General features: G+C 38.4%; 1 protein-coding gene across 4 annotated transcripts in view; it reads left to right on the plus strand.

The window, feature by feature from the left end:
• The window catches only part of SLC44A1 (solute carrier family 44 member 1), a 202,892-nt gene that overhangs the window by 127,372 nt on the left and 61,317 nt on the right, over positions 1 to 14,203 (plus strand). For all 4 annotated transcript variants that reach the window (XM_047067374.1, XM_047067383.1, XM_047067380.1 and 1 more), the window contains exons 10-13: positions 999 to 1,164; positions 2,632 to 2,788; positions 3,491 to 3,574; positions 14,001 to 14,138. In XM_047067374.1, the coding sequence (XP_046923330.1) occupies positions 999 to 1,164; positions 2,632 to 2,788; positions 3,491 to 3,574; positions 14,001 to 14,138 (545 nt within the window). The remainder of the gene's footprint in view (positions 1 to 998; positions 1,165 to 2,631; positions 2,789 to 3,490; positions 3,575 to 14,000; positions 14,139 to 14,203) is intronic.

The raw sequence follows: 14,203 nt of genomic DNA on the forward strand, positions 1-14,203 counted from the left end.
TCATCCTAGCAAAGTAGATCTAAACCAGTTCATGGCTTTGAAGTAAACTCCAGTACTGATTCAGACTTTTGGATTGATTCTAAGATGAACAAATGAATGCAGAGCTCTCTGGAACTGCCTTAAACTCCCATTACGGCCCAAATCAACTTACTTCCTTGGGATTCTCTAGTTTGGAAAAGATCTGAACCTAGGTAGAATTCCTGGTGATGATACTGTTCAGAGTTAGACTCTCAGACTTGTTGGAGCCACTCTTAATATGAGAGAAAGACAGATACCATATGTTTTCACTCTTATGTGGATCCTGAGAAACATAACAGAAGATCATGGGGGAGGGGGAGGGGGGAAAAAGTTACAGAGAGGGAAGGAGGCAAACCATAAGAGACTCTTAAATACTGAGAACAAACTGAGGGTTGATGGGGGGTGGGAAGGAGGGGAAAGTGGGTGATGCGCATTGATGGGATGAGCACTGGGTGTTGTATGGAAACCAATTTGACAATAAATTTCATATAAAAAATATATCAAAGTTTACACTTAAATGGAATTAATTGTGAGGAGTGGTGTAAGGGTAGTAAGTTTGTATGTAACTTCTCTGGCCATTCAGCATGCATTTACCAATTGAATATAATATTAATTTCTGTATTTTGCAAATAACTTAGGTCTATAATTATTGGAAGAATAATAAAATAGCTACAAAAAAATTGAAGTTTGAAAATTCATGCCTAAATTAACTGATGTGATGGAACTATATTCAAATAGAACACCTTTTAAAAGCTATATGATGCCTTTGGGGAAAACAAAATGCTTACTTGTACAATGTCTGGCTTCACAACTTTTCAAGTAATTTTGTCTGTTAATTAAAGAGCACTGTGATCATAAAGTTTGTGGTTTGGGGGAAGGGGCCTATTTTTGGAAATTAGTTTCATCTCTTATATTCAATAGCCATATTTCTTGGTTTGTACTTTATGTGCTTCTTCTTTCCTTCCTGGATATTTTCCTAGGCAGCGCTGTTCAGAATGACCAAGGCTTTGTGGAGTTCAGAGTTTCTGGGCCTCTGCAGTATATGTGGTGGTACCATGTGGTGGGCCTGATTTGGATCAGTGAATTTATTCTAGCGTGTCAGCAGATGACTGTGGCAGGAGCTGTGGTAACCTACTATTTTACCAGGTGAGAATTGATACTTGTCGGAAAACTTAAGATCATCTAAGTGATTGTGCTTGAAGGAAATGGAACGGAAGCTGGTAAACAGTTTCATTTCTTTAAAAAATAATTGGAAGCGAATATTGGGAATGCAAGCTGGTGCAGCCACTCTGGAAAACAGTATGGAGCTTCCTCAAAAAACTAAAAATAGAACTACCCTACGACCCAGCAATTGCACTACTAGGCATTTATCCACGGGATATAGGTGTGCTGTTTCCAAGGGACACATGCACCCCCATGTTTATAGCAGCACTATCAACAATAGCCAAAGTATGGAAAGAGCCCAAATGTCCATCGATGGATGAATGGATAAAGAAGATGTGGGGTGTGTATACACACACACACACACACACACACACACACACACACACACACTGGAGTATTACTCAGCAATCAAAAAGAATGAAATCTTGCCATTTGCAACTACATGGATGGAAGTGGAGGGTATTAGGCTAAGTGAAATTAGTCAGAGAAAGACAGAAATCCTATGACTTCACTCATATGAGGACTTTAAGAGAGAAAACAGATGAACATAAGGGAAGGAAACAAAACTAATATAAAACCAGGGAGTGGGACAAAACAGAAGAGACTCATAAATATGGAGAGCAAACTGAGGGTTATGGAGGGGTTGTGGGAGGGGAGATGGGCTAAATGGGTAAGGGGCACTAAGGAATCTACTCCTGAAATCATTGTTGCATTATATGCTAACTAATTTGGATGTAAATTTAAAGAAATAAAAAATAAAACAAGTTAAAATTAAAAAAAATAAAATGAAATAAAAAGTAATTGGAAGCAAATATGACAAAATGTTAGAGCTGATGATTCTGGTGGGTAGTAAAATGGGAGGCAGTGATTTTAATCTTTCTACTGCTCTGTAAGTTTCTCAAAAAATTAATCAGAACAGCAGGTCATGATAGAACTTCAATTCTATTTAGCCGGAGAATAAATCTTACAGTGTCTTATGTACTTTGGCATTATATAAAGGTCCATCAAAGGACAATAAGCCTTTTTAATTTGTTTGGATCAGAACAAGTATTGTGACTCTCTTTCCTAACTTGAGAGCTGAATATAAGCTTGTAGGCCTTACAATTTTCTATTATAATGAGGTACCAGGTCTCGATTGTACATCTTCTTTAAGTTTCATTTTTTGATTGTACATTTAACTCCATAAATATTTACTAGTAAAAGCTTTCAAAGCACAGTATCATTTTATTTAAAGTCTTAGAGCATAAGAACCCCATGAAACTATCATAGGAAATGAAACATTAATTTTATCTGGTACATCTATAGCATTTGTATTAGTTACATGTTACTTTGCCATTTTGTCATAAACCTAGACTTTTCTTAAATGAACTGTTTTCACTGCATTGGGCTCTAAACCATTCCTGCACTTAGCCTTTATTTTAATTGTCTTTTTGGTTATCTTTCAAAAAGGGATAAAAGGAATCTGCCATTTACACCTATTTTAGCATCAGTGAATCGCCTTATTCGTTATCACCTTGGTACTGTGGCAAAAGGATCTTTCATTATCACATTAGTCAAAATTCCACGAATGATCCTTATGTACATTCACAGTCAGCTCAAAGGAAAGGTAAGGAGAAAATTCTTTTCTGGACTTAACTATGGTCACATTCTAGACCTCAGCTCTGCCTGTAGTAAAGCTCCCAACCATGTTCAGTTCATAGTTGTGAACGTTTTCTTCATAATCCTTGCAAAGTAGAATCCAGTCCTTCTGCCTTGTCCCACACTCTTGCTTACGTTGTGCTCTGGCAAAATCCATCATATCCCTGGTTTCCCAAAATGTCCTGTGCTTCTCGCACTCTGTGTTGATTCACACCTTCCTCCCTGGAACCTCTTCCCTATCCCTGGCTGTGGAGATAACATGCATTTCAACATGGGTTAGATGATATGCCACCTCTTCCTAGAAACCTTCCTTGATTCTTCCTTCTCCCAGATGATGTCATCTCTCTCTGTTCTCCACTCTCATAGTATCAATCGCATATTCTGATTCTGACCTTTTTTTATGTTTAGCTTTTTTTCCTTCAACTATAGTATAAGTTCCTTGCCGATCTCATGTATCATACTCTATCTTACATGCAATAGGTACTAAATATGTGTCAAATTAAATTGATTAAAAATAATTTAACCATTACATTTTGAGGGAAAAGAGGGTAGGTGGGTATGGAGGTCTTGAAACATAGATTGTGATTTTTTTTTACTTTATTCATTTTTCTAATATTTAGAATATTCTGTATGTTGGTTTTTAATTATTTCAATTTTTTGTCCTTTCCAGGAGAATGCTTGTGCTCGATGTGTGCTGAAATCTTGCATTTGTTGCCTTTGGTGTCTTGAAAAGTGCCTAAATTATTTAAATCAGGTAAACTATTTTAAAAATAAATTGAACATTCACTTTCAAAGATAAGTTGATCATTTCTTCTTCCAAGATAAAATAATTGAGCTTAACTGAAAGATGTTATATATTTCTCATGGTGTTGTACATTGTTCCTTGACCAGGTATATCTATTTCTATCATATTCTTTTATTTATTGATTGGTAGATTGATTGATTTGAGAGAGCGTGCACACATGCATGTAAGCAGGGGAGGGGCAGAGGGAGAGAGAATCTTAAGTAGGCTCCACACTCGGTAGAGAGCCTGGGATTATGACCTGAGCCAAAAATCAAGAGTCGGATGCTTAACTGACTAAGCCACCCAGGCACCCCATATTCCTATTTTTAAAAGTAACATATGTTCTTAGCAAGGCTCGTTATTAATTAATTGTAACATGAGGATAAAATATTATTAGGGTTCATCTTTCTGGAAGAACATTTATCTCTTATACCTTAATTTACATCCTTTCATCTTTGATTTTCCCTAAGAATCTGTCTACTCTAGCCATGTTTCTTTAATTCTTTTAAATGTTGTTTGAGAGGCTCCCGGCTGGCTCGGTCAATAGAGTGTGTGACTCTCAGCCTCGGAATTGTGAGTTCAAGTTCCACATTGGGCATGGAGCCTACTTTTAAAAAAATGAGTGAATGAATGAATGAATGAATGCTGTTGAAAGCTTTAGTTTAGTGGAAAGACATTATGACACTTAAACTCATTTTTTTGCTGCTGTCTACTATTGTTCAAAGCTAGTGTCCTCCGTATCCTGGTACTTTTTTGGGAGTCCAACTGCTTGAGGACTATGATCCTGGCCTAGGAGATATTATCAGAGGAAGAGCTATCATTTCTCACGTTAAGTGAAGGAATTGGTATTATGGGTTAACATTTCTTAGGGAGCAGGTTGGTCCTCTGTCGTTCTGTGTCTGGGCACCCGGGACTTGCTATGAAGCACTCTACCCATGTTTCCTTCATCTTCCTTTTTTTTTTAACCACTTCTCTCCATTCCTTAAAAATCAGTTGTGATGTACCAGTGCCTTCATCTAATAGAGCAAGGATACAAATGGACTTCTTACCATTTACCCCTCAGTGATTGAAGAGTAGCATTGCACTTTCCATTCACTCAAGGACAGTCAAAAGATGGTAGTCCTGTTGGCCATGGTGTTGAGCTTGCCTAGAGTTTGCTTTATTGCAGCTCTATGGTTAATATGAAAAAACTGGCATACATTTCATTAGTAAAAGAAGTTCTTGTAGATAATAATACTGTATGGATGGAAAGTGTTTGGAAAGTCATTATTAAAATAATCAGTAACAGCCATAGAAATCTGAAAAATTAACGTTCTTTAAAATTTGGTTTGGGACCAAGTCACCCTTATCAAAAAGTTGATGGATGAATAAAAATAATCATCGTTACATTGTGTACGCATCACTAAATAGCTTATCCACAGAGAGAGATGCTGAACCCAGCTCTCTATTATCAGTTTCTAGCAGCTTTCCACAGGCAACTTTTGCTCTCCCAATTTCCTCAACCTGCCTGGAGTGACTTCCTTCCAACACTTGAATAACTCCTACTGATCCTTAATGATTCTGCCTGAGCATCACCTCCACGAAGTCTCCCCTCAGTACCCCAGCCCCTCTGCTAAACTTTCGTAGTGCTGGTTCATACCTCTGCAAAAACACTAAGAACATCAACATGGAAATTGTCTGTTTACCTCTTTATCTCCACCTTTAGACCTTTAGCTCCTTAAAGGCAGAGATCCTATTTTTGTCTCTCCAGAAACTATCACAGTGCCTGGTACACAATAGGTGGTCTTTAAATGTTTTCTGAATGAATTGTTAATCAGTGAATAAATATTCAGATTTTAAAAGACTAATTGGTTGATACAAAGCCAGAAGAAAGCATCTCAAAAAAGAGGTGTGTAGTTATGTTGAAGGAAGAGAACACATCACATGATGTTAAGATGTTCAGTAACCAGGTGAAAAATTCCAAAGTTTTCAGCTAATCCCAAGCTAAACGTTAGTTAGCAATTTAGTACCTACAGTCCTGAAACATATCCGAACTTCAAGTTGTTCTTTCTTGCACAGGTTTTTGTGATTTATTTATTTATTTACTTATTTATTTATATTTTTGAGAGAGAGAGCGTGTGTGTATGTGTGTGTGTGAGAGAGAGAGAGAGAGCAGGGGAGGGGCAGAGAGAGAGAGGGAGATAGAATCTGAAGCAGGCTCCAGGCTCTGAGCTGTCAGCCCAGAGCCCAGTGCAGGGCTCGAAGTCGTGAACCACGAGATCATGACCTGAGGCGAAGTCAGATGCCTAACCAACTGAGCCACCCAGGCATCCCAGTTTTTGTGCATTTTTAATCTTCTTTAGGTAGGTCTGATGTTTGAAGATTCAAGAGAAGCACTGAAAGAGGAATAAATAAGTGAGTGAAGGTTTAGGGAGAGTGATTCTGAACTAATACTTAGTTCTGTTTGGGAATATGAAATGCTCTGATATGAGGACTGATTACCCAGGGTGCTTCGTGTCTCCTGTTTTCACAGGAATTTCACTCTAAATGAGGTCAACATATTGAAGACATTAGAACACTTCCTCCCATGACAGGTTAAGCATAGGTATTGGTTGCCAGTGGAATTTTTTTAAACCCTTGTTGCTGTGAAATGTTTCAGAGCTGGGTGGGCACCCATCTGTTTGAAGTATTCAAGATGATAGGAATCATGGCAGTGCTGAATAGATGAGATCTAGGGACTTTTCTGAAATTTGAAAAACCAGCAGGGTCTAAGAGTCTGATCTGCTGGTGTTTGAAGGGGCATTCTTCTCAGTGCTGCCCTGTACATTTGGCAGTTATGAGATTAGTGCTTTGCTAGAGATCAAGCCAGAGCTGGCACTGAGATATCAGGCGGTTCACACCAACCCTTTTGTCTCTGCTACTTATCACTGCTTTCAGAAAATGAAGTTCCATACACATAGGATTGAGTCCACACTAATATAGCCTTGTTGGAGAAGGCACAATGGATAATTAGGGGGATATTCAGTGGAGAGAGCCCAGATATTAAAGGTGTGTTTCAATCCTAACAATGTAACTGTTTGGCAAGCTCAGTGAAACCTTGGGAGTCTCGGCTTCTTTCTTCAGTGAGTGGAGAAAAATACACCTATCCTCATAGGCTTTAGGTAAGGATGAAATATAATGCAGATAAATCAACTCTTACAGTGCCTGGCTCTTGGTCCTCACTTAGTGTTATCGCTCTCCCCCGCTCCCCTCATTTTATTGTTTTATAAAGAACTCCCAGGGTTTTTACTCTAAGATAAGAGAGCTCTGGCCAAGATAAAACAAGAGGTTGTTCTAAAGATGTATCTATTTTCTCTAAAAATAAATGTAATGTAAAACACTGAGGAGCTTGTAAAACCAAGACAAAACAAAACATCACCCATGATCTCACCACGCTAACATAACAGTTACTTTTACTGAAATATTTACCATTAGCTTTCAGAAAAAGTTTCTAATTTTTCACTGCAGCATGGTAATGGCTTATCAGACTTTGCTTACAGACTGTTTTATCAGTGTATAAACCTCAATTGTAAAATGGTGGTAATAATAGTATCTGTAGTGCCCATTACCATGAGGATACAAAAAGATGGTATCTCCCATACTCTGAGTACGCACCTGACACAGCAAGTCCTCTGTAATGCCGACTGTTCTGTAGTATAGAATAGTTCTATATAGTATAGAATAAGTTCTAGATGTTCAGGGTTGGTTTCTTTTACATTTTTTAATATGCAGTGGTTTTTATTTTTCTCTTGTCGGGTCTTTCAAACTTTTTTTTATGGTTTTGCACTTGACTTTGATGCTTAGAAAGATTTTTCCCACCTCAAGATCAAATAATTATTCTAGTGTTCTTCTCTATAGTTTTTTAGAAGTTTCCTCTTTTTTTTTTTTTTTTTTTTGATAAGGAGGCTCCATGTCCAACGTGGGTCTTGAACTCATGATGCTGCAACCCCAATATCAAGAGTCACACATGCTCTACCAACTGAGCCAGCCAGGTGCCCTACATTTTTAGTTTTGGGATTTAATCAGTTATCCCAGAACCAGTTAATGATTAACCTGTTCTTCCTTCTGCTGTGAAATGTCAATCTGATCATGTATTAAATTCTTACCTATCATGCTTGAGTATGTCTCAGGACTTTCTTTTCTGTACCATTGATCTGCCTATGCTTTTATCAGTATGCCAATATTTAGTTACTATAGCTTCATTATATACCCCAGATGTCTTATAATACAAATCCCTCTCATTCTAATTTTTCAAAAATTTCTTGTCTAATCACCTGTTTATCTTCTGAAATTATCTTTGTAGTGTTCAATAAGATACAGTGAAGGGGCGCCTGGGTGGCGCAGTCGGTTAAGCGTCTGACTTCAGCCAGGTCACGATCTCGTGGTCCGTGAGTTCGAGCCCCACGTCAGGCTCTGGGCTGATGGCTCAGAGCCTGGAGCCTGTTTCCGATTCTGTGTCTCCCTCTCTCTCTGCCCCTCCCCCGTTCATGCTCTGTCTCTCTCTGTCCCAAAAAAAATAAATAAACGTTGAAAAAAAAATTCAATAAGATGCAGTGAAATAATAATACTAATTATAATGCCAGCCAGTATTTACTGAGCACTTACAGGCACTGTGGCTCACACTTTATTGGCAGTGGCTCCCATTTAGAGATCTGTTTTGTCTAACCATTTGGCAATGGTTAACAATTAGTTAATGCCCATTTGCATTGTTTTCCTCCTATCCTCTCTTTTGCTGTCACTCCTGAGATCAGCATACAACTTGAAGTCAAAAGCCTTGAGCAGAGCTGGACAACACAAACCGTCTGGGCCAGTTGAGGCGTATCACGTGACTCATGGAAATGAGTGCAGCAGACAGGGTCTAAGGCAATAGAGAGTGGCAGAGACTGGTAAAATGGGGAGTTCATATTCTATCCAAAGAGGGCTGTCACTTCTTAGCTCTTGTACACTTGCCAACGTGAAGATTTATAGACAGTTTCTAACTCTTCCAATTTTTCAAGAGAAGCCAGAATTCTGGATGTTTGCATTTTATGTCCTGCTATTAAAATATATATATATATAAAAGATATATTATATATATAAAATTATATAATATAATTATAATATATAATTATATATATATTATATATATATATAAAAGATAAGTGAGTGGGCCAGGGCAAATAAGGTCTTTGGGCCACACAGTGTCATTTGTCCATGGGCCGCCAGTTTGTCGCAGTGCTTTAGAGAATTGGGAGGATAGCAGAAAAGAGTGTTGATATGGAGGCAGAGTAGGCCAGACTCATTTTGCAGCACAGTATGAAATCCTGTAATCCAAAGCCATGCTCCACTGCCAAACTGCATGGAAAATACAGCTGGCTTCAAAAAAGAGCTTTAGATTTTCAAAATAAGCCATTAATTATTTATAGCATAGGTGCTGGAGCTTTGCACATCAACAGAGTGAACTGTGGACTGTTCTTTGTTTCTGCAGGTGCTTGTGTTAATGTGACAGTGAAGGTGATTGCATATCTCATCTAACAGAATTTACTTTAGGTAGAGAGACTGTTACAACTAGAGTCTGCTTCTTGTGGGCATTGGATTACTCAGGCCTTGCTTTACTTCGACACCACTTGGAGATAGAACATTTAATACTGGAAAGTATCTGCTCTCTGGCCACCAAGCTTGTAAGATTATAAAGCTCTTCTCTACGTAGTATGAGTGGGAGTTGCAAAGAATATTTTTTGAGCACCTACCACCTGATACTTTACTAAGCACTTAATATATATTATTGCTTTCTCCCCACTATAAGAAAGGCTCATTTCCTCTGTCTTATAGATGAGAAAGTTGAGACTAGCATCTTGTGGCAGAGCATATGGCCTAGAGGTGGATGAATGAAATTTCAAATCTAAATTTGCCTCATTCTTGCCATGATATCCCCCTGTTTCCCATATAAATACATACCTGTTTTGTGTACATAAGGAAGACTAAAGTATAGATTATTACAGAGAATATGCAAACATCTCAAACTTTTATGTTTCCTGCTATAAACTAACACAAGTGATAGTTTTAAAGGCAATCAATGTAAGATTTGCATATTTTAACTCTTATTTCCCTTAAAAACTCTTAAGAATTTAGAACCAAACTAAATGAAATCTATGGTATAGATTGGACTTTGTGCCCCCTCCATTCCTTGTTCAAAATAACAAAGGGATCATTTTAATTACTTTTTCCCTTATTTAATTTATAATCCACACATAGAGTTTCACATACCTGTTCCCTTTTTCCTACCATTGTTATCTAGCTTGCCACTATTAAGTGAGTTATTATATAAAGACTTTAAATTTAAACAGAATCTCAAGGTCCACATATTAAGAAAGGAAAGGTGTGACAATGTAGAAGCTATGTTCTGGGACATGTGGCCAAGCAGGCCTGGGTTACCCACACGGTGACCTTCAACCCTAACATTTTCTTCCACAGGACTTTTTCACCTCATCCTGTCGCACAAAAATCTTACCAGGGACCACTTGTGCTAACTGTCATCCTTTTAAAAATCTTCCTGGGTGGTGATCACCTTTTATGTTGTTTCTGGGAATTAAATAGTCTTAAGCCTATATCCTGCCTGAGCAGATGTTGGGCACTGGCTAAATGTTAATCATTGATGGTTCTCTGTGGGCAGTTTAGCTCAAGATCAGGAGGGCTGTCAGAGAAGAGGTAGGTGGGCTTAAAAAATCTCAAGTAGTTGAGCAGAAAGTTCAGAGAACACTAATAGGGAAAGCCACAAAGAACTCAGAATTTCTTGAGAACCTTCGTGTGAATCCTTTCAGACTAGGATGTAAAGAAGTGGAAGAAGATTTCATTGCCCTGCTGTGATCTGTAGCACAATTTTCTCCTTGAAGAGGTCACCTTGACCTTTGCATGTCACATGCAGCTCATCTTCCTGCCCCGGGAGTGGAAGAAAGAGCTTATAAAATATCCACTTAACTTTTTTTGGTTAGGTTGAATACAAAGGAGTTGCACAGATCTGTAGGAATGTTGCCAAGAAGGCTAAATTTCCGTGAGCATATCCAACGCTGGAATGCAGGAGTAGAGAAAAGAAATTGCTGCTGCCTCCTTCTATGTCCACAAAAAAATAAACTGCTCTCAACGTAGATGGGACATGTGAGGTCAGGTGGGGAGAGAAGAAGTGAGAAAGGAGGAATAATAATTTCTTCTGAAAATGAATGAGGGCAGCAAAACAGCTTTTATGGTTGGGTTTGGAGGTGTTAGGCCCTCTCTGAGTCAGCTGGTCTGATGATAACAAAGGACAGATTGGAAGTATGTGGATCCTCTCTTGCTGCTGTCCCTTTCAAAGAAGGTCATGTTCAAACTGGGAAGGGTAAAATAACATAATTAAGAGTGAGTTGTCGATCCTCATTGAGGAGGTAAGTTTTAAGACAGTACCTACATGATTTAAATGGGTTTTCCCATATCCCTGATTCTAGACATTATATGCCTTCTTTTTTTTTTTTTTGATTTCACGAAGCATCTCATAATCAATATATAGTTAATATGGCAGGGTATTTTCCCCTGAAAACTTGTTATTAACTAACTGGTTCATTAGTCTCTTAATCATGTCTCAGAATAAGGGAAAATAAGGTATTTTCCTTATGGGATGTTGTGTCTCAGATCACCATAGACATTTGTCAGTCATTGAACTGAAGAATTATAGTGAAAGGTTGTATGTAGAAAAAGGTACTAAAAGACTAGAAATGAGAAACTGGGGTTCGTATTTCAAAAGGGATAAGAAGATGGGTTCCATAGACCGTGAACAAGGTTGATATTGATCCTGGGCAATACTCTAGAACAAGGGACGGCAAAGCTTTCTTATAAAGGACCAGGTAGTAAATATTTTTGGCTTTGTGGCCATACAGACTCTGTCACAATCGCTCAGTTCTGCCATTACAGCGTGAAAACAGCTGTGCTAAACAACATGTAAACAAATGAACATTGCTGTGTTCCATTAACACTGCTTTTTACAAAAGGTAGGCAGCAGGTCAGATTTGCCAACCTCTACTTTAGAATACATTTGAATGGTTTTGTGTGTGTGTATGTGTGAGTATGTAGAGAAGTGGTCAGTCTTGGTTCTTTGAGAATAAATCGGGCCTGGGAAGTTCTCCATCATTTTTCAACAGAGTTATTGTTATATAAGATCAAAAGTGTAGTTTATTTTGAGGTCATTGAGGCATTTGGCAGAATGTTTCAAAAGAAGCTATACAGAAGATGGAGAAATGTGGACCACTGCAGTTAGATAGTTAACTCTTTGGTGCCTGCTGTCTTTTAACTGATAAGATGACCATATATGAGCGCAAGGCAGAAACGAATGCTACCAGAATAATTTAACAGTATCATTTCTTTAAAATACTCTCTATATTAGCTTTTGAGATAAAAAGAACTGCAAACATAATGTACTATATTCTGATAATAAATTACCCCAATTTGTTTGATCGAATTATGTATATTAAAATCATAATTGTGTTTTTAAAAGAGCGTCATTATTTCCTGCTGCTCCATTGCTGAAAATGTAGTGTGCCCCACTCAGTACAGTCTTCATTCCTTGGCCCTGAAATAGTCTGCATTTTTAATCAACACATTTAATGGTACAATGGCAAATTAAATTTTTGTGACTCAAACTTCATCTTCATACCAGGTTCCTATTAACTAACAAGCATACAGTAGGAACATTCAGAAATTAAAGGCTGTCTCTCCCAAGTTCAGTGTTTAAAGTGGGGTGGCTTCCAGTTATGGAATGAGTAAGTCCTGGAGATGAAAGTCACAGCATAGGGAAAATAGTCAATGGTATTGTAATAGTATATGGTGACAAAAGGTAGCTGACTGGTGGTGAGTATAGCATGAATTATAGAGTTATGGAATCACTATATTGTATAGCTGAAACATCACGTGTCGACTATATTTAAGCTAAAAAAAAAACAACTTCATAGACAACACAGTGTAAAGTAAGCCCTTTGTGTGTAGCAGTTTTCCAACAATTTAAGTTGGCACTAGACCAAAAATTCCTCAGGACTATAAGTTTTAGCCACAAAGTCTATAAACTTTCCCTTCCTAAGATTCAGATGTATTTGATGTTATAGTACTTATTCACATTTCCCAGAAAATGCCAGCCGTCTTCTAGAATGCAGTGTAAAAAGGGGGGAAAAATCAGAGTCTGTGACTGCGGGTCAGAGAGGACACAGAGCAGAAGCAGGTATAATGGAATAAAAGTGTGTCAGCTGGGACTCAGTACTACAAGGGACAGAAAGCTAGCTCAGTCTGGCCTAAAAGGAGAGACAAAGAAAAGGGGGGACAGAGATTGGGAGGAGAGGGGAGAGATTTTTAGCCATGTATTCGCTTCTCTGGCTGAAAAGTCCAGCAATCTGGCTAGTTCCTAATCATGCAGACATCATGTGACAGCTGTCACCAAGTACTAGTAATGGGTTTCTCTCTGCTCTGACCTCCATGATGTTAGCCTCACCCTCCGTTACACATTGTGACCCCCAGCAGTTTTGGGTTCTTCCCATATCATGTTGGCAAAACAGCCCTCGCAGCCCTCACATCTCGCTATCCAGGAAAATCAGAGAGCTGCTTTGTCAGGAGTTCCATGGAAGAGAAAGGAAACTTCTTTTTTCCAGAAGCCCCAGGGAACATCTTTTACTTTCATTGGCTCTATGAGTTTATGTACCAGTTCCTGAACCAACCGTTGAGAAGGTGGGTAGAACATGCTGATTGGCTCACATCGATCAAGGCCTGCCCCCAGAGCTACAGGTAGTGACCCTGACTCAGACTCTAAGAGAATGGGGAAGGACTGTTTTCTCAAAGGGGATTCAGGGTCCTGCTCCCAGGAAGGAGGGAGCAACAAACGGCTGTCTACCACAAGAGCTGTGAGAAGTGACAGCATGAAAGGAAACACCAAAGAGGAGATGGCAGATGTTCCAGATAAAACAGCACAGCATCCTTATGCCTTTACATATTTGTGCAGCTTTTAAAGCATCACTAAAATGGTAATAACGCATCACTGATATTCATAGTAATGAACCTGAGACATCCAGGAAAGGTTAAATTATGTTTGATTTACTAAGACAGGGAAGAAGTTAATGGATGTTAGAAAAATCTGTGTGTGTGTTAATAAATGTCAGTGTTTTAAAAAGGACTAAAACTAAGCCAACCAAAAGCTCTTTTTACCATATCAGGCTTTTTTTTTTTTAATGTCTTGCATTTCCTTGCACTTAATCTTAACCTGTACCTCACCAAAGCCATGGGTTTAACTGTGGACTATTTGAATAAGCCGTGTGTTCACTGTATTTGGTTTATATCTTAACGAGGTAAAATCACATTTATTAATGAAAATACTGTTTTTTGCCTTGTCCAGAATGCATACACAGCCACAGCTATCAACAGCACCAACTTCTGCACCTCCGCCAAGGACGCCTTTGTCATTCTTGTGGAGAATGCTTTACGAGTGGCTGCGATCAACACGGTGGGGGATTTCATGTTATTCCTAGGCAAGGTAAGACCAAATATGTTATCTGGGACATACAGTGAAGTTTTATATATATATATATATATATATAT

Source organism: Lynx rufus, unplaced genomic scaffold, assembly GCF_022079265.1.
Source record: "Lynx rufus isolate CCGP_SWC_20201006 ecotype Redwood Valley unplaced genomic scaffold, mLynRuf1.p SCAF_10, whole genome shotgun sequence".
Lineage (NCBI taxonomy): Eukaryota > Metazoa > Chordata > Mammalia > Carnivora > Felidae > Lynx > Lynx rufus.